Source organism: Mytilus galloprovincialis, chromosome 5 (genome assembly GCF_965363235.1).
Source record: "Mytilus galloprovincialis chromosome 5, xbMytGall1.hap1.1, whole genome shotgun sequence".
NCBI lineage: Eukaryota > Metazoa > Mollusca > Bivalvia > Mytilida > Mytilidae > Mytilus > Mytilus galloprovincialis.
Genome location: NC_134842.1, coordinates 9,847,823 through 9,870,253, shown reverse-complemented (window position 1 = coordinate 9,870,253; position 22,431 = coordinate 9,847,823). Strand labels below are relative to the sequence as shown.

The 22,431-nt window shown below is 33.9% G+C and overlaps 1 protein-coding gene across 1 annotated transcript; it reads left to right on the top strand.

The window, feature by feature from the left end:
- Positions 1-109: 109 nt before the first annotated feature.
- On the top strand, positions 110-22,033 carry LOC143075109 (glutathione S-transferase theta-1-like). Its single transcript, XM_076250408.1, has 4 exons — positions 110-330; positions 1,400-1,487; positions 2,087-2,240; positions 21,226-22,033. The coding sequence occupies exons 1-4, from the start codon at positions 219-221 to the stop codon at positions 21,565-21,567; spliced, it is 696 nt and encodes a 231-aa protein (XP_076106523.1). The 5' UTR covers positions 110-218; the 3' UTR covers positions 21,568-22,033.
- The last annotated feature ends 398 nt before the right edge of the window (positions 22,034-22,431 follow it).

Sequence of the window (22,431 nt, the reverse complement as noted above, 5' to 3'; positions counted from 1 at the left end):
ATTTACATGAAGGTCAAAATGTAGAACGTATTTTGTTTTGCCTTATAACGTTCTACATTTTCACCGTGTATGACAATCTCCAATGTACAAACTGTTGACAAATTTGGTATCTTAATCAAACAAAAATGCATATTTAAACATTTATTCAATCTCCATGCTTGCTTAGATTTGCAATTGCTAGCGGACCAGACTGCTGTTGTGTTCATGATTACTGCAACATGGTTTTAAGATATTACTACGATTTGATGTCACAGCCGTGTAGAGCAATCTATATATTTCTAAAAATTAATAAAATTCCGTTTGAACCGAAACCGATTGCACTTAGAAAAGGTCAGTACAGTTTATATCATTATTTCCTTTAAATAGAACTTTATTTTTCAAGTATGTATAGATACATAATGGCAAACATGTTTTATGTTTTAACTCAAATTAAATTTTAACACAAATACAAGTTTATATGGGAATAATGAAACATCAAATGTCCTTGTCTATCAAGTTATGGCTCTTACCAAGTCTTTTTCGTATGGAAGAACAAAGAAACAATAGGGACTTCAGTGATTTCAAAGAGACACAAAACCCACCAAAGAGCATAACGTTCTTTATTGAAGTACTTCTTAACTGCAACTTAAAATTAAATTTATAATGAAACGAATAACACAAAAATCCAGGAAACACGATAGAAAGATTAGTAGAATAGTGTATTACAGGAGTGATAAATAAAAAACAGCAGCGCTATTGGATATGCAGCACATGAGTGCTAGCAAATCTACTGGTGATGCACTTTGAAACGAATAGTCTTGGAGCTGTTTGAACGACTCAAAATTTGCAATAGCCTGAGAGCTGTTTGAACGACTCAGTGTTTGCAATAGTCTGAGAGCTGTTTGAACGACTCAGTGTTTGCAATAGTCTGAAAGCTGTTTGAACGACTCAGTGTCTGAGAGCTGTTTGGACGACTCAGTGTTTGTCTGAGAGCTGTTTGAACGACTCAGTGTTTGCAATAGTCTGAGAGCTGTTTGAACGACTCAATGTTTGTCTGAGAGCTGTTTGAACGACTCAGTGTTTGTCTGAGAGCTGTTTGAACGACTCAGTGTTTGTCTGAGAGCTGTTTGAACGACTCAGTGTTTGCAATTGGAAATCGAAGATACAATGTTTATAATTTTCAATGTCAGACGCGAATTTTGTATACAGTGTGTTTGACGAAACATTTTCGGCTGCTCTCAAGATTGGCATTGATATAATCTGAAATACTTTTGCAGGCAAACAAGATTTATGAATATGCTGTAAGAAAAGTCTATTCAACTAGTGGTATTAATGAATCATAAATTCTGTAAATTTCCCAAACACTTTTTGAAAACCTAAATGAAATAGATGATTTTCAGAAATGTAATTATCTTTACAGGAGAGCATCGTTCAGATGAATACAAGAAAGTAAATCCCTTCAGTCTGGTACCCGTTCTAGATGATGATGGATTTATTTTAACAGAAAGGTATTCATTATGATATTATAAACTTTTATCAAGTTTTCCAAATTTCGTTGGACAATTTCTTCTATTTATTGTTCAAGTTTAGAAAAAGATTGATTCAAGTGGTCTATCATACTTAAATCTTCTGGAACATGACATGACATACCTTAAATGTAATAAATATATATATATAACAATATATAGAATGGGAAATGGGAAACCAATTATCATTCAACAATATTAAATGAAATTCCGACTAAATATCGAACTTAATAGAAGTAGCTTGAAAAAATGCCTCAACGTCTTTTCATAGTCCTAATTAGGACTTCGTTAATTTCGACCACATATAATTAACTAAACACAAACATTTCAAAATACAAAAAAATTGCTTACTCATTTTGAAGTGTTTGTATCATTGAACATTGACCTCGATACACATTTGTTTTCCTGCTGACAACACACAAGATAATAAGATTTCTTTAATAACAGTGATTTCTTTGTTTACTCTCCTATCCCCAAAAAGAAAAACGTCAAAGGAATCAGCAAAAACATTAGTCGTTAAATTCTGTAGACGGATACAAAAACTATCTTCGTTGATGCTTTGATGGTGTTTTTATTTTCAGCGTTGCAATATTGAAATATTTGGCAGAAAAATATAATGCTCCTGAAAACTGGTATCCCAGGGCTGACATACAAGCCCATGCAAGAATAGATGAATACATGAACTGGCAGCATTGGAATACCAGATTAAAGTCAGCTAAACTTTTCCAGAGTTTGGTAATGTTCTCTTTTAGCCATTTCGTTTTTCGTTTTTTTCTATATTTTAACCGATTCATGCCACAGTTGCCAAACTTTCGTTCCCGAAGGTTTCACCAGCCCAGTAGTCAGTACTTCGTGTTGTCACGAAATGTAATAAATATGAATTTTAGTTAATTTTCTTTTGAGAATTTTTCTAAATATTCGTAACTCCTTCAATCATATTTGACACAACTTTTTTTTTTATATCTTTGCCAAATAATTCTCTTCTGCTCTTTATTTTTGGCCTTAGAATTTTTTGTAATCGAGCGCAAAATTATTAATCTAATTTACACGAAACGCATGTCTGGTAGAACAAATTGCATGTCTGCTGACTTTCTCTGCGAATTTCTTTTCGGCACTACATACAGTGGTAAGCATGGTTGTTGTCGCTTTGACACATTCCCCATTTCCATTCTCAATTTTATTTTATTATTGTTAATTTGTTAATGTCATTATGACAAACTTTATTGTAAAAATATCCGGGGGGGGGTATCGTTAGTGGCGCTGCTAAAGTGCATGTATAAATATGACAGTTGTTTTATTGGTTCCGTAGATTTACAACGTTTGATTTTGTCAACTTTTATGGACTCCCCCCTTTTTAAATCTATCTTTGAGCTCTATATTTTTTGTTATACTTTTTTCCTATATATAAACACAGCATATTTTTTATGACTTTTGAACTACTGTTGTCTTTATTGAACGCAGTGACGCGTAATCTAATATGTTAAAGACATCACACAGAAGCACTCCATGCTTTAAACAGTTCTGTCGTTTAAAAAATGCAAAACGTACAACACATATGGTTGTATCAAATCTGCATAATTGGTTTAATCATTGCCGAAAGTCTAGTGTAGCAAGTTTATTTCAATAGATGGTAAATGGTTTTTATGACTTTCAAATCTAAAACAATACCGCATGTTATATATTAAGACTGTGTAGCAAGCATTATCAAATATTTGTAAATTGGAAAATGGTTTTGATTTTTCCTAATGAAAATATAATAATGATTTGATTTGTATAAATCGGTCCATTAGAATAAATATCGTATAAAATTTCACCCAAGAGGCATTTTCTTATGTAGAACTTGGTTTTGGCTAGCTAAAAATCTCACTTGTAGGACATTCGCATCAAAGTCCATTATATTGACAACGATGCGTAAACAAAACAAACAGACATAAAAGGTAAATATGTCAAAATAAGGGTACAGCAGTCAACATTGTGTTATAATCTTAATCACTATAAGAAACAAAACTTTCTTGAACTTAAATAAGCATTATTAAAATTCCATAGTCTACACAAAAATGTCGTAGATTCACATGTCCACATTATCAATCTTCCATTATGATTGATTTGTTTTCGTGTTAACAACATTGCCATTTTGTTGGATAAAACTAGGTTGGTTCTACATCAGAAAATGACTGTACCAAGGGAGGAATATATGGCGTATCATTAGGGTCAAAAGTATATTTTGTTGCAAATGCTATATTAAATACCGCAAATGCTCTAATAGATATAGCAAATGCTATAAATAATACTGCAAATGCGGTAATTGTAACTGCAAATGCGACAAATTGTAACTGCAAATGCGACAATTGTAAATGCAAATGCGACAATTGTAAATGCAAATGCGACAATTGTAAATGCAAATGCAAAAATTAAAGCTGCAAATGCTATTTTTGTTTTAATTGTAGCATTTGCTATTCTCTCACGTATCAAAAGGGTCAAAAGTAAATTACTGCAAAAACAACAAATTGTAGCATTTGCACCATTTGCAATTTCATTTCGCAAATACATTTAGAATAAATTGATTAATCTTCAATAGTCCGCCTACTTTTTGCTAAATGATTATATCTTATTAGAATAAATTTGAATATGTAATCCACCTTATTTTATGAAATGGTGAAATATGGCATGAATGAATAATAAATATTACAATGAATCATTTATTAAACATTCATGCCAATTATAAAATACTATAATGCAGGTGTGTTAGTCAGTCATCTATGCAGTGTCAATTATTGCAGAATGATACCCGAAACTAGCCAAAGATCAAGGGATTCAAGAAATTTTTTAACACTTTGTTAATATCAGGCACCGACCATTTATGTTCTTCTTTTTTACCGGGTTGGTTTAGGGGCGGTGGTGGGGGGGGGGGGATTTTTAACCCTTTTCTCGATTTAATAAATTTGGATATTAGTTATTGATGAAGGAAAAAATATTTCAGTAATAAACACAATCTTTATTTATGAAACATAATATACAGTTAAACTGGGACTGAGAAATAGGGCCTGGGCCCTGACATCAAAAGTGTCCTAAGATTTGTCTTAAAATATATCTTGGGATAAATTATAGGACAGACCTAAGACAGTCTTATGATGTATCTCAGACTGTGCATCCAAGGTATCTTAAGACAATCTTAGGATAATATTAGCAGATGCGTAGTCCTTAGTGATTTTTTTTAGTTGCCGTATATTTGTCAAAAAAACATGAAACCCTGACGGGTTAAAATGTAAACATAGTACATTGTATACACAAGTGACAAGAAACATAATACATGATAAATGTTTTATAAAGTGAAGTTGATATTAATAACATATATCTATATATATTGACCAATGTGGACCTTATTTTCGCTGTTCCATAGATTGCTTTATATAGTCTACAACACTAGACAAAATATCTTTATTGGGATCTAGAATAGTTTTAAGTTTAGAGTTTGAGTCAAGCTGGTTAAAATTAGGATAATGGGTTTTAATTGCATTTATAAGGGAATGTCTTACATTACTGTTAATTTGGCAATGAAGGAAAAAGTGTTCCTCATCATCTAAAATTTTACAAACTTTGCACAGTCTGTGTTCTCTTTGAATTTTTTTATAACGTCCTAATTCAATTTCCAAATTATGATCACTTACACGTAATTTTGTTAAAAGTTGACGACTATTAAAATTGTTTAGATTGTGCAAGTAGTCCTCGAATTTAATTTCATTTTTAAGTTTACTATAAAGATAAAGTTTTTCAAGAGTGATGTTATGATACTTTTCCTGCACAATATGTTTGAAAGTTTTTTTGAGTGAATTTTTTATAAGTTTAAAAGGTTTATCAAAATCAACATATTCTTCTTCATCAATATTAAATTCTTTAAAAATATGCTTGGCAAAAGTGTACCAAGTATATATTCCATCTTCAGACATAGACTTATTTACTGCAAAAGCTTCTTTAACAAGAGGGTTTATTTCATGGCAGTTTATTCTACAAAAATATAATAAAACTTGAGTTTTAATAAAGGAGTCGAGTGGAAATCGTCCTAACTCAGACTTTGCAGCTATATTACATGAGGTTTTTTTAATTCCAAGAACAGTTTTACAAAATTTATGATGCACTTTCTCAAAGCTGAATCTATCTGTCAATGATAAAATATCACAGTTAGTTCCATGCAAAGTGGCTTTATTTATGGCTCTAAAAATTGAGTAATAATCTTCCATAAACCAGATCTCGCTATTATATAAAATTATGGGTTTAATTAGTGAATCAAATAATTTACATGATAAATCAACAGGGACATGATGAAAATTAGACATATATTTTTTTAATGAAAATAACGCTTTAAGCGCTTTCTTGGATAGTTCATGTGTAGATCTCTTAAATTTTCCTTTATTATCAATAATGTTCCCAAGAAAATTATACTCTTAAACTTCAGTTAACTGATTTTGTTTATAAAAAAAATTTGACTCAAAAGAATTTCTAGAATGAAAAATCATAATTTTTGTTTCATTTGTATTTACAGTCAGTTGCCATTTTTAGCAATATTTTTCCAGTTTATTCAAAGCAGATGGTAAACCGTTTTGTGATTTTGATAATATTAAAAGATCATCAGCAAAACTAAGACTACTTATTGTTGTTTTATCTAAGGACACAGGATCACATGTCCCATCAAAAATTGAATGGAGATCATTAATAAAACAATTAAACAATGTGGGGCTCAAACTGTCCCCTTGTTTGACCCCTTTATTTATTTCAAAAAATTCAGATTGTTTATTATCTATTTTAACTGAAGATTCACAACGATATAATCATTTTAACATGTACATGTATTTATGTTTCTTGTAACATGTGTATATTATGTTTGCATTTTAACCCGTCAGGTCAATTAAACTTTAAACATTTCTACATCTTATGGTATTTATTTATATTATATGAAATAAGTACCATAAGATATTATAAATCAGTCGTGTAGTTATTTGAAAATATTCTTTTGACAAATATTGATTTTAGTCGAGACGATAAGACATTTTTTGAGTGAGAACTCACTTTTAAACATTTTAAAATTTAAAATAAAAAATTATACTAAATAATATGAAATAAAATAATATTTACAATATATAAAGAAAATCTTTAATAACAAGAAACATACAATACATGATTATTAAAGTTGATAATAAAAAATAATTATATATATATAAAATGACTGAATAAATAGTCAACGATAAATCTTATGGTTCATATATTTATGATACATATAGCCCTAGATATATCAATATATATAATTATTGACCAATGTACTTTATTTTCGCAATTCCATTAATATATAAAGTTTTACGCCTTTTTAAAATCAAATGACCGCGGTTTTGGCGCACACACGTACCATATTTACATCTGATAATAAAAACACTTTGAGATTATTTTGGTCGTCAATAGAAAATATGGTGCAGTATTTCAAAAATCAAGGTCAAAGGTCGCATGCCGTTTTCAAGGAAAAACAAAATTGAATATCTAATGCCAATTTGAATAAATACCCTTTTTACAGAAGAACGATCGACAAATTGAATCTATTTTCTTCCTTATTCAATTTTCATCTACAAAGTGGAAATCTATTAGATCATTAAATGAGTTTTTTCGACTACACGTATGCGACTTTACAAAAAGGGGATAGTTTTCAGTTTAAAATGATGTATTTTTTTCAAGTTATAAGAACAACGGCCGTCAAAACTTTACAAAATTGATTGAATATTCCATATAAATCTAAATCCAGTGTTGTCAAATAGAATGTAGGACAGAAAGTCACAGGACAAAAAGTCACAGACAAAAAGTCACGGACAAAAAGTCACAGGACAAAAAGTCACAATACATTTTTTCTGAATATTTTCTTTGAATAAAAAACACTTGTTTCTAAAAAAATATTTTTGTATTTTTCTTGAACTATTGTATATAAACCAACATTGTAAACAAAATTTATCCAAAAAATATCAAAGATTATCAAATAATTGTTAAAAAAACAAAATGTCAACGTGGCTTTGCACGTAAATGGCTTCATGGTGCAAAAAAATATACCCTTTTCATGATTAAAATTAAATTAACCTTCATTTTTCAAGTATATTGACACATTTCCTACACTTTAATATGAATATATGTATTAAAAAGTAAATATTTCAAGATATTTCTCTTATATATTCAAATAATTGTCAACAAACTATTTGTGACTTTTTGTCCTGTGACTTTTTGTCCTATCAAATTTGTGACTTTATGTCCTGTGACTTTTTGTCCTGTGACTTTCTGTCCGTTTACCGTCAAATATGGATTAAATATGTTCAATCCATTTAAACTTATGCAATTCGGATTCGTTCGATTTGAACATTGTATGGTACAAAATGGAAGAAAGTTTATGATAATGGCAAATAATTCGGTTTTCCTCTTACAAAAGGTAACAACCTTCGTTTTCAACTGATTTATTTTTAATTTCCATTGTAGACAAAACTTTTCAAACGCTAACAGAGCTTTGATAGATCATAGACAAATGCTTATGACATTTGATCTCGAGGCTTTGCAAGTGGGAAACATCGTCCTCTAAGACGAAGTCTTCAAGATCATTTAAGTACACTGCAAAAAGAAAGGGTAAAATGTGTTCTCCTTGCCGAACTCCATTATCGCAATTAAAAAATGATGACATTTCGTCACCGTCTTTGATTCAAGATTTGACATCGCTATACAAATTATGGGTGATTTTAAACACTTTACCTGTGGTTTCTGATGTTCGTAATTTGATCCACAATTCGGACCGTGATAGAGTGCCAAAACCTTAGAAAAGTCTACAAAAGTACAGCGAAACTAGCGTAATGGGTCTATAAGAGCTGTTCGGGTCAGATGTGTCTCCTTTATTTTTGACCCCAATATCACGGTCCACTGAACAAAGAAAGTATGCCCCACCTACAATAGTAGAGGGACATTATGTTTCCCGGTCTGTGCGTCCGTTCATCCATCCGTACTTCTGTGCTGCTGTACGAACGGACGCACAGACCAAAAAACCATTATACCCACAAATGGGGCATAAAAATAGGTCGAAAAGGACTGAACTCATCATATCGATAAAAAGCACACAAACTTTTAACACAAATACACACTTATTTTTCATTCAAAGATTGGTTCCATGAAGAGAATTATTTTGATATCATTGATTTTATGAAAAGGCCGTGTATATTGTTAAAATTTAAAGAATTAAGATAAACATGTTAAATCTTCAAAATTTGTTTTGATATTAACACAAAAAAACTTAACTATAATGGAAACAAAATGATGATTGTATTGGTTGTTCTTTTGGTTTATGTAAAGAACGGGTCTTGATACTGTTATTTGATATCAATGTGTTAGTTGTTATTTCTATTTTGTTTTGGCTCCGACTCTGACTGAGGCTTATGGTGATATAATAATAACTATATTGTACTAGTATTGTAATATCTTAATGTTGACCCAATCTATACCCTCCGTGTGGGTATACTGTTTTACCTCTGTCCGTCCATCCGTCCGTCTGTCCCGCTTCAGGTTCAAGTTTTTGGTTAAGGTAGTTTTTTTATCAAGTTAAAAGTGATAGTGCGATTTCGGCATCCTTGTACTATGGACTCATTCTTGTTATAGTTTGTTTTTCAGGTTGTTGTGCTGTTACACCATTGTCCCAGGTTTAGGGAGGGTTGGTGCCTTCAAATATTTAACCCCGCCACATTCTTAATGTGCCTGTCCCAAGTCAGGAATTGCCCAAGTCAGTATATCTGGTAGTTAGGTGGTTGTCGTTGGTTCATGGCTGTCATATTTGTTTTTCGTAACTTGTTTTATTATAATTCATAATGCTTGCCCCTCCCCCAACCAGTATAAAAGTAGCATGTTTTTCGGGATTTTAAAATAAGCTCGCGATATAAAATCGGTACCCCTATATTGAGTGTCATCATCTATGTCTGATTGGTCACCACGATATTCATCAAATCGCACGGTTGGGTGTCTTAATAAATTGATAGAATCTGGAATTGCTCATCTTTTTGGAGCACATATTTCATCCTATTTGTCATCTTATTTTTTAAGGACCTGGGTTTGAATTTGTCTCCTGATTTTCTCATTTTTCGCTGAGTTACATTAGTCGCTAATTTTCGCTACAAAATTAGATAAAACTCAGATGAGTGATACATGTACAAGGGGTAGAAAGTGTTACGACCAAAGAAGGCGGGTACATAGGGTTATCAAACTCTTATATTTTTATTTGTGTAGTAAATAGTGGTGAATCAATCCGTTGAAACGAAAGGGGGAAACCGAAGATCTAGTAAAAAGAAAATAGATCAAGATAAAAAAAAAACAGCGAACTAGAACACCACAGAAGGACAGTGGACACACAAACAACGAAAGAAGAACGAGGATAACTGAGCAGTTGCAATAAGTATGTGTATCAACTCCAATATGCTGAGACAAATACCCCGCATGAGAAGAACAATCGGAATCTAAACGGACAACCATACATATTATAGAGAACGGAGTTGGTCTTTTAAGAGAAAAATTTATCCATACACTTATGAAACCATCTTCGCTAGCCAAGGGTTACGATCCACTCCCCTCCTCTCCAGAGAGAGGGAAATGGATCGTACCCTCCAGAGAGAGGGGAATGGATCGTAAACCTTGGCAAGCAAAGATGTTATGAAAGATGCATTGTCGGAATAATGAGCTGTCGGAATAAAGGGATTTCGGAATAATGGTCTGTTGTAGTAATGGGCTGTCGGAATGATGGGGCAGCCCTGTTATTCCGACGCCCCATTAGTCCGATACACCATTGGTCCGACATAGTCCAACGCTCCATTAGTGCGACACCCCAGTAGTCCGACATTGAATAATTGAACAATATTTTATATAAATAATCTTTATTTCAAGAGAATAACCCCATTAGTTAAGAGCTAATCCCTTGAAATGATAATAAAATATTCATAAGTATTTAAGATATCAAAATTTTGCTTTATGTCCAGTGGCAAATATTACATGTGTAACACACAAGATGTAAATATGTGTAACAAGGAAGAATCCGAGTAGAACAGCTAAAGCTCCGTTACAACCACATTATTCTGGAGCTCCATTTGAGAAAATAGCAATAGACATATTGGAAGTGCCTATGTCGGATCAAGGGAACAGATTTATTGTGGTAATTGGAGATTATTTCTCTAAGTGGGCAGAGGCTTTCCCTTTAAAGAATCACACAGCTCCTGTGATCGCCGAAATCCTCATTGATCAGTTTATAAGTAGATTTGGTGCACCATTCCAGTTGCATAGTGACCAGGGGCCTGAATTTGAGTCTCGACTGATATCCGAACTATGTAAGTTACTAGGAATTGATAAAACGAGGACGACTACTTACCACCCTCAATCAGACGGTCAAGTTGAGAGATTCAATAGAACACTGCTCTCTATGCTCAGCAAGTACGTCAAAGAAAATCAAAGAGACTGGGATGTTCACCTACAAAAAGTGATGATGGGGTATAGAACCAGTGAACATGAATCTACAAAGTTTTCCCCGGCTTATGTTCTTTTTGGAAGGGAACTAAGACTTCCACTGGATGTGCAGTATCAGTTGCCTGATGGCAGCACTGCAAAAAATGCCAGTGAATATGTAACAAGGACTAAGGAGAGATTTTTACAGGCATACGATGTAGTAAGGGAAAATCTAGGACTGTCACAAAAAACAATGAAAGATCACTATGACAGGAAGGCATTCGGTGAAGCGTTTGATGTGGGTGACAAAGTTTGGTACTATGATCCTCGAGTTAAGAAGGGGCGATCGCCCAAGTTAAATCGTCCGTGGAAAGGTCCATATACAATAAAAAAGAAGATTTCAGACCTAGTGTATAGAATACAGTTAGACAACACTAGAATGAGAAAAGTTGTTCATTTTAACAAACTGAAAAAGTGTGCAATACAAAAGAGAAATAACCAAGATGAGATAACCACAACAGGAGATGATATCTGTACGGATGTTGACGAAGAAGAACAACCGGCAAACCGTCAGCCGTTTAGAGGATTAGATATAAACTTTCAACCTACTCCCCAAGCATCTCCGATTACCAACAACAGGGAGGAAAGATTGGATGAAGATGTTTCAAAAGAAGATGAGGATGAAACAAACAATAGTTTAAGAGAAAAGCAGGTTGAGGATTTATCCGAAGAGGAGAGGGAAGACGCCGTTACAGACAATGGGAATTTAGCAAACGAAACAACACCAATCGTTGAAGAAACTCATATGGATGATACAGAAGAGACAACCGGAACTGCTTTGCGACGTTCATCAAGGAATCGGAAAAAATCAAAATACTTTGAAGACTTTGTGCTTGGCGATGGAATTGATTAACTTAAGGACAGTTATATGTTATGACAATTGAAATATTTTGAACATGTGTATATATTTTTGTTGTGTCAAGAAATTGTTTTATTCATATAGACACGAGGACGTGTCTTACGTAGAGGAGGGCAATGTTATATGGTACGTTATAGTGTTTATTACGTTATCAGACTAGATCGGTGATTAGTCAGGCCGGAAGTGAGAGATTGTCGTCAGGACGAAAGAGTGTGGCAGATTCAAAAGGACGATTAGTTGTTACTGAACCAGATGAGTTAAGTTGAACATTTACTAACATTCTGAACTGTTATTTGTTGTACATATTCAATTACCAATGTAAATAATAAACTGATTGATACGTTTACAAGGCCGTAGCTACCCTTGAGGCAAGTGAGGCAATTAAAATTTCGACACTGATTATTTTTTTAATACATATATATCAATATAATAGTCATTTGTTGTTCTGTCTCAACCTTAATTTCTATATAACTTGTCATCATTCCTTTTAAACTATTCTTCCTGGATATAACTCAGCATCTCAACGGGTGATGTTTCTCGATAACATTAACCTAGTACGTAATGATAATCATCATGGATCTCTAGTTAAAAACAGGCTCTTGCAGAAAAGGAAAAGCGACACTGAAGGTAAAGAAGGAATAATTCTAGTAAACTATTTTTTTTTTGTGAACAGAGTCTGAGTATTGTATATATCTTCATTAGAAAAATCTAAAAACGATAAGTAGACTGACAAATCAAGTACTGGTATTCGGAAGGGGGCAGTTCTGTCTGCGTATTCATTTATCCGTTTAACCAACTTTTGACAAATCAAGTCATCGGAAGGGGGCAGTCCTGTCTTTGTATTCATTTCACGAACTTTAATCTTTCTCTTTACAGATAAATAAAATATAAATAATATGAAACATGCATGGATTAGTTTCTATCCATGTTTCTTTAACCTTATAAATTGAAAGAATATCCCATATTCCAATTTGATATTATTGAGGAATGGTAGAACCTTTAACACAGGATTTTGTCTTTTCTTATTCGGGACTACGGAATTTCGTTTCTTTATATTCGGGGTTTCGGAATCGGACACCCCATACCACTAACCCCTAAATTTATAGATTCTGGAACTAAAATACCACCAACTATTTCCAGAAATAATTTGAAATTATGGACCTACAGGCTACATGTAAATGCGAAAAACTCCATTCCAATTCCACTGTACCCATATCATATATACTCTATAGATAGAATCATATACATTTATCTTATCTCATTCTATCCCTAGTTTGTCTACTCTTTGTCAGCATAAAAGCGAGTTTAATATTTTGTAACTGCAACTGTATGATGGTGCTTACAGGAAAGCTTAATTCCCTTTTGCAAACAAAACTGTTAACCGATGCTGCTACCAAAATTGCTGATGGAGAAGGAATTGGAAGAAGACATTGATCATTGTGTTGATGATAATGTGCTTCCTTTAGAAACACAGACTGTCCTGAAACGACTGAAAACTTGGAAAAGAGCATGCATGAGTGGCGAGAGATTGTGCGGGCTTGCCATGTTCCTCGCGATAAGGATATCAGCAGACCAAATTATGATTCACAAACGAGTTGACTGAACCGGCCATAGAAAAATTTGCCAAACTCTACTGAATCGATGTTTGTTCTGGCAGCAGACTCAAATCAGTGATATTTGGATGATTATCTTACATATAAATTTAAATAAAGTTGTTAAACATTTGGTGTTAGTAAAAGTCTTAAAATATAAAAAAAATATATATAAAAAGTGTCCAAATTCAAAACATTATCAAACTCTCTAAAAATGCCTAGAATGCAGGACTTTGCACCATTCATTTCATACCCTCCAAAACAAATTTTCGCCTCGCTTCGCCTCGCTTCGCTCGGCTCAATTATTTTGCCTCACTAAAATAAGATGCCTAGCTACGGCCTTGGTTTACATCTTGTGTGTTACAGTGGTGGCAGCGGTGGGATGGAGCGCCAATCGGGCCACTAGCGTTTATTGTGACTGATTCACGTGGTAACAATTTTGACAGTAACAGAATATTTGAACAGCCACCTGACTTTAAAATAGAATATTGTATTGTCCGTGGAGCCACAGTAAATGAATTAAAGGACGTTTTCTTACAAAGACTAAATAGTGTGGACACAAATAGATGTCTCCCAATAATCGTAAAAGTTGCAGTTGGGATAAACGACTTCACAAAATTTATTAAAAATAAAACAGGGAACGTGAGCTAGTATATTCAGGTGCTAAAGGTCTTGAAATATACGAGAAGATATTAGAATTTAAAGCAGCTGTTAAAGAGAAAATACCAAATGCTCTAGTTGGTTTTATAACTGTGCCACCAATAAGTTTTAAGAAATATAAGGAACACTGTTTTGAGAATAAGAAGTTGACAGTTTCAGAGATATCGGACGATGATCTGCTGAAGTTTCAAACGGATTTAGAAAAGGAAGTTGAACTATTAAATGAAAAAATAATTTTTGGAAATTGTGAAAAACAGTCAGGACATTTAAAAGGCTGTCGCACAATTTCTTGGCACAGATCAGTTTGCAGGCTTGGAAAAGTAAAACGAGGTAAAAAGTATCAAAAAGTATATAAAAACGATTTTCGAGAATTGTATGACGGAATACATGGAACTTCGGCTATTAAACAAAAGTGGTTTTCACAGTTCATTATAGCTATCAGAGCTGAAATTGGTTATACAAAAGCGGAGGCTGCACAATCGTCAGATGACATAATAGCTGGCAGCTCGGTTGTAGAACATTCACAGTCAGAGGATAGTGACAGGGAAGACTCCTGGGATTTTAAGAGAGGACAATTAATGTAAAACTATAAATGCTATTTTGTATCCTTTTGGTAATAAGTTTTTATGTTCAGTTAAGGTATTAAGAATTATTGTTTGTTTTCTTGATACATGTTGAGCAGCAGGCGGTAGCTCATGCATTGTAGTCAAGTTTTGTTGAATAGAACCTTGTGATTATACATATATATTTATATAAAAAGAATTTCATTATAAATATATCTGAACCATAATTTGTTATTTTATATTGTTCTAAAGACAAACTTAACCTAGATATTTTTTGAAGCATTATAATAATGGCGGAGAATGGAGACGAAGTACAGCAGGGCGCAAAAACAAAACGACCAATTGTTATGCCAGATGTCTTTACTGGTGAAGAAGAATGGACAGATTGGCTATTTCAGTTTGAAAGCTGCTCATCATTGAACGACTGGAATGATGGCTTAAAATGTAAATTCATTATAGTTAGATTGAAAGGAACGGCAGGTAAGGTTTTAAGCGATCTGGATGATGACACTAAGAAAGATTGGACTAAATTAAAAGCAGAACTAACTGCAAGGTTTGACACAACTACAAGGCCAGATCTTTATAAATCAGAGTTTATGGGAAGAAGGAAGAAACCTTCGGAAACATATTTGGAAATGGGTAATTCAATTAGAACTCTGGCACGTAAGGCATATCCATCTTTGTCAAATAATGTCCGAGACGAATTGGCCAAGGATCAGTTTTTAAGGGGCCTAGATAAGACAGAATTAGCTTTGAAAGTAAGACATGCCAATCCGAAAACGCTTGATGAAGCTATAAGAATGACGTTAGAGTGGGAAGCAGTGGAGAAAGACGTTAAGGATACAAATACTGCACCAGAACAGAAAATTTTGGCAACGATGACAGAAGAAACAGGTGCATGTGCAAGTATCAACCCGTCTAAAACAGACGAGCTTATTGGTCTGATGACAGAAATGATGAAACTGATGAAAGAGGATAAAGAAAGAACAACAGTTTCTTCTAGATATCAGCCACGTGGAAGAGGAGGCTATGGTCGAGGGCAGCTAGGAGGAAATCAAAAGGACTTGCAATGTTGGACTTGTAATGATTTTGGCCATACAAGCAGAGAATGCCATAAAAATAGACAGACGGGACAGCGCGGGAAACCTGGTGTATGCTGGACATGTGGGAGACCTGGGCACATGAGCAGAGATTGCAGCCAGAATCCGGGAAACTAAAACAGGCTGATGTGAAGGGTCGCACATCAGCCAAAATATTGGACCCTGATAGAAATTACCCTTTGGATGAAGACAAGGTAGAAACTGACTGTTTTAGCACGGGACTGTCAATTGTTTGTAGTGGGAAGATTGAAGGAAGACTTGTGGATATGTTAGTCGATACCGGCTCAGTTTATACACTGATAAGCGAAGCTTTGTGGGAGACCTTACGGAGTAACTTGTGCACGAGTGATAGGTACAGGTGTGCAGCAGGTAGTAGCACTAATGTACCTAGTACACTCGAGTTAGTAAGGGAACAGCACAAGGTCGTATCAGCAAATGGTGAACCTATTGATATACTAGGGAAAACACAACTAAGTATTTGTATAGGACAGGAAGTGGGAATACAGTCAGTTTTAGTAGCTAGGGACCTGGCACAGGAGTGCATCCTTGGGGTTGATTTTATGAGGGCCCATAAATTGATAATTGATTTTGATACCATGGCATTGAAAACTAAAACAACAAATATTTGCTTAAAAAAAGGAAACGCTAATCTTGCGTGTAACATAAAATCTGCAAAAACAGAAATAATTCCTGCTGGACATGAAAAGATTATTGACGGAAAACTTGTTGCTAAGGGCAGAGGAGAGATTATGACGACAAATTATGTCGGTATAATTGAATCAAAATTAAGGCAAACAAATGAGAAACCTGTACTGTTAGCGCGAAGCCTTGTAACGTCCCAAAACTTGACCGTACCATTAAGGGTAGCGAATTTTTCAAGTGAAGATGTGACAATCTACAAAAACACTACTCTAGGGATTTTCTCTACGATTGATGAGGACTTTGATAAAGACAAGGGTGTTTGTGGTGCGGTAAACAGTTCTACGGTTTGTACTGGCATCAGGAACACAATTGATAATATGCATGTTGATTGTTCATTAAATCTTGAACAAAAAGGAAGACTCAATTCCCTGTTAGAGGAATATAGCAGCATTTTTTCAAAAGGACCAGCTGATCTTGGTCGAACCTCGTTGGTGAAACACCACATTGAGACAGGGAGTAGTTGTCCCCTGCGACAAGGGGTAAGACGTGTACCTATACACAAGCAGAAAGAAATCAAAGATCACGTCGACAACATGTTACAGGAAGGGATTATTCAGCCATCATGTAGCCCTTGGGCAGCTCCTGTGATTTTAGTGCCTAAGAAGGATGGTAGTACCAGGTTTTGTATTGATTATCGCCGGATAAATTCAGTCACTAAAAAGGATGCATACCCCTTACCACGGATAGACCAGACGTTGGATGCTCTTGCAGGGGCAAAATTATTCTCTTCTCTTGATTTAGTTAGTGGTTACTGGCAGATAGAATTAGATGCTCAAAGCAGAGAGAAGAGTGCGTTTACAACCAACTGGGGACTCTACGAGTTTAATGTCATGCCTTTTGGTCTCTGTGGGGCACCTAGCACTTTTCAGAGACTGATGGAAACCGTTCTGGCGGGATTACAGTGGGACCTGTGTTTAGTTTACCTTGATGACATCATCATCTTTAGTCACACTTTCGATGAACATTTAGTCAGACTCAAGGAGGTATTCGAAAGAATTCGAGGAGCGAACTTGAAGTTAAAACCTTCCAAATGTCATCTTTTGAAATCAAGAATTAATTGTTTAGGTCATGTAATTTCAGAAAAAGGTATTGAACCCGATGAAGCAAAAATCAAAGCTGTTAAGGACTGGACTCCTCCAGAATCTGCCACACTCTTTCGTCCTGACGACAATCTCTCACTTCCGGCCTGACTAATCACCGATCTAGTCTGATAACGTAATAAACACTATAACGTACCATATAACACATGCATGCTCTGGTTGAAAACAATGTAATAATAAATAGAATAGGTAGGTCCTGTAACAGATGCTATCCGCAATGAAAAAAGGTCAATAAAAACTTGGATTGCGACTGGACACTCAGAATATTGAATATGGACAGGAAATTGGCTTGCAACGGGCTCAGACAAAAGCCACCGACAGCCCCTCAAGGAGTTGTTGCAATGGTTCTTAACCTGCAGTGAGAGATATACACAATGCATGGGATACCACGTCACCACTCTGCATGACATTTGTTGCATCCCGCACAACCAAACGGACGTCCAACTTTGGCAAGGGTTTACTACCATTCGGAAAAAGACCAAAGTGATCATATTTCTATACCCACTTGCATTGTAAATATATATTAAAATCACTCGACCTTGTCCATCGAATGACTAAGAACAGATAATGCAATTTATCAAGGTTGGTTGGTAGATATGCTTTAGTGAAAATAGTGGGATATATTTACCCAAACAACGTTTAAAGTATGATTTGGAATAATTGAGACGCGGAGTAGCGAACATTTTGTCAAACTAAATATACTCTGTGAATCAATGGTTGTCGTCTCTTTATGTGGTTCATAAGTGTTTCTCGTTTCTGGTTTTTGTTTTTGGTTTTACACTAGTAATTTGTGGGGCCCTTTATAGCTTGCTGTTCGGTGTGAGCCAAGGCTCCGTGTTGAAGGCCGTCCCTTGAGCTATAACTGTTTACTTTTACAAATTGTTACTTGTATGGAGAGTTGTCTCATTGGCACTCATACCACATTTTCCTATATCTATTTGTGAAGTTTTGTCGAATGACTAACGTGAAGAAACGCAGCTATATATCTCTCCCAAATATGTAGATTTAATATTCAAAGCAATGTCTAGCTAAATAAAATCTATAAACGGTCAGCACTGATTTAAAGTAGTGTCTCCTTCATGCCAGTCTTGATTTACCTGATAATGGTTTACTTTTACAAAGTGTGACTTGGATGGAGAGTTGTCTCATTGACACTCATACCAAATCTTCTTATATATATTGATCAGTAAAACACAATATTGAATATAAGACTGTTATTTTCAGTGGTACAGGTTGACTGTCACTGGGGACAACAGTTCAACATAGAACCCTATGCAGAAAACCAGAAAACTCTTTTTGTCAGAAAACACTGTCAAACATCAAAACGTACTATTGACACTGATCTGTGTTCACATTTGTTTGTATAGAAAAATTGTCACCGATTGAACAATTTTACTATCGATGTCACAGTTTAAACTTAAACTCGCCAATTTTTGAGTGTATTTTCAATTAACAATTCGATAACTCTCTGTTTGTTTTAAAAGTTTTTGATCTTTGTTTCGTGTACAGTATAGCTGATGAATGTAAATAATAATGTTTCGATACAATAGTCCCACTTTATGGTAAAATGACACTTTAAGTTTTTACAGTTTTGACTGTATCCGAGACCTAATCATGTGAACATTATTCTTTATGATGAGAGACATCTCCACATCTGATGACATGTCCTTCTTAGTACAACGTGTTCCCATATAGATCACATTTTGTATATGTTTACCAAAACTTGCAAGGTTTTCGAGTCATGGTATTTCTTTAATAGTAATACCAGATAGGTGGTATGGTATTATCTGTTCTGTGATATACTTACAAAAAAAGAGTAGTTCAAATACCACGTCAACAACGATTCTACGAAGGAGGGTCTGGATTTGAGGGGGGGCATACATTTCTGTATACATTAATTTGTATGTATTTATATTTTAGCATCTTATTATACGCTTTTCTTTATTTCTTGGTCCTTTTTTCTCTATTCTGTATATATTCGCCCATTATGTTCTCTGTTCTGTAAACCCCATCCACACCCTCATGAAGTAGATTTTCAATTACTGCAGTTATTAAACTTTGTCGGACTATTGGAGTGTCGGACTAATGGGGTATCGGAACATATCGGGGCGACCCCCGTATTTTACATTGAACCCCCTACTATGGACGTTAAATTTTAAAAAATCCCCCATATTGAACCCCCTACTATAGACCTTTTAATTTAAAAATTCTAGCTGTTATAACTCATTTTCGTAGTAATTATACTTCAATGAGTAGTTTGTATGTATTTTACTTGCTCGAACAGATGTTTTGAAAATTTTATTTTCAATGCATTCAGCCGGTTCAATGCAACATCCATAAAATTAAAGGAACCATCGTCATTTTTAAAGCACGTTCTTTGTCATTTACAATGTTTTGAAATACGCTCAGAAATCCGTGCAAATTATTGTTATACGCCATTTTGAAAACAGTTAACGAAAAACGCTGCACATGTTGTAGAAGTTTACCAAGTTTACAGGAATAATGTCAGAAGAGTTCTTATTCTGCCATGTCTAGCATGTAGTTAAAAGTGGTTGAAATAATTTTAGAAATGGGTGGAGACTCAAGTAAAAAGAAATAACAAGGCGTTTCCATAATTCTTGAAAATTTAAATAATTTAAACTATTGCAAACGCTTTATTTATAACTTGAAATGGTAACTGAATTTTAATTAGTGCAAATGCTATAACTATTAGTGCAAATGCTATACTTATTAGTCCAAATGCTACATTTATGATGGCAAATGCTAAAACTATTGGTGCAAATGCTATACTTATTAGTCCAAATGCTACATTTGTGATGGCAAATGCACCATTATATACTTTTGAGCCTTTTGATACGTAGGCATACAGCATTTGCTACAAATTAAGGTAAACTACCTTTTGCTATAATAATTACAGCATTTGCAGTATTTATTATAGTATTTGCACTAATTATATAGCATTTGCAGTATTTAATATAGCATTTGCAATTGAAGATATAGCATTTGCAACAAAATATACTTTTGACTCTTATGATACGCCATAGGAATATGACAGTTGTTATCTATTCGTTTGATGTGCTTGAGCTTTTGATTTTGAAATTTGATTAGGGACTTTTCGTTTTGAATTTTCCTTGGAGTTCATTGTTTTAATGATTTTACTTTTTATTCAAACAATTATTAAAATAGATTCAGACACCATCTTATGTAGTCTGCTCTTGTATGAAATGTAATAATATTACATTAAACTGAGTATGAGCGTACAAAACAAATAAACTCTTATATAAGTATAAGTAAAAACATTTGTCTACAACAGCCCCTGTTTAGTCATATAACTCCAAAAGTATTCTTATTTAAACATCATTTGATATAGGTATTTGGTATTTAATCTTTCAGGTAAAAGTAAATACAAAAAAAGCTCTTCGGACGAACCAAAATTATACAGTGTTATTTTTATTTGTGTTCATCGATTCATTTGATAGTAAGATGATAAACTACTTAATGATGATGCGGTGGGGTAACAGACGTAATAAGCAGTTCAGTTTTATTAATTGTTAAAATATCCTTGCTGTAATTACAATTGTTATTTCTTGTTTTATAGTTATTTAGAAGAATGAATAATAAATCAGAAGATTCTGATACAGTTGACCTAATGAGAGCAGAAGTTGAAAAGACTGTCAATTATTTTGAGCAGGTTTGGTTAAAAGACCGACCTTTTCTCTGTGGGAAAGAGATTTCTGTTGCTGATATTCTTGGAGTTTGTGAATTAATTCAATTGTCTGCTGTGTATGAAGAAAAACTATACGAAAAAAGTCCGGTTGTAAAATCTTGGATGGAAAGAGTGAAAGATAGTTTACAGCCCCAATTTGACGAAGCCCACAAGATTATATATGGAGTACGTAAAATGTATGCAAATATGAAAGAACAACCAGCTAAACTGTAATTTAATGTCATATTGTATACAATTTTTATTTATTATTAAGCCATGACTTTAAATTATACTGGGGAACCTCGGTGGCAGAGTGGTCTAAGTAGTTACTACTGTAATCTCTAGCAAGTCAACACTGAGTTTGTGAGTCTGAACACCGCTCGTGCAAGTGAACTCGATTTCAACCTTAATTGAATAGGATTCTCAGTTTTCCTATCGACGATCGGTGGTTTTTCTCCGGGCACTCCAGCTTCCTCCATCAATACAAACTGGCAACTACGAATTAGCCCTAAAGTGGAGCTTAAAAGTGGTATTAAAACACAAAAATTCAAATCAAATCAATTTTTACTGAGAAATCAATTTATCAATTTTCAAAAAAAAAAGTAAAATAGCTGTCTTGAATATAAAAAAAAACAGTATGCAATGATAAAAATCTTGATTATTGCTTTTTAACTGATGAATGAAAATGAAAACAAACCAAAAATACCTAATCCTGAAAGGAAAATTACAAAACTACTTATAAATTCAAAACACAGAGTCCCTTATTTTGGAAAGCTTTTATGTATTGCCGAAAAAATTCGTAATCGTTGAATGTGTATATCATACTTTAACTAAGATTGTTAAATAATGTTAATTAATATCATGCTCCTACATTTGTTTTTAATTGTATTTATTGCATATTAATGAATTACCTTATTGTAATATTTGTTGCTAATTATATTTAAAGTTATATTTATTATACTTGAAACCTATAAGCAGTATTGCTTTTGGAATAAAGAATTTATATATTAAAAGGCAAAATCAAAGGCTCAAACACATCAAAATAATTTTGTATCTTTTTTTTTGCTCTACTTATGTTTTATTCATTATATATATATA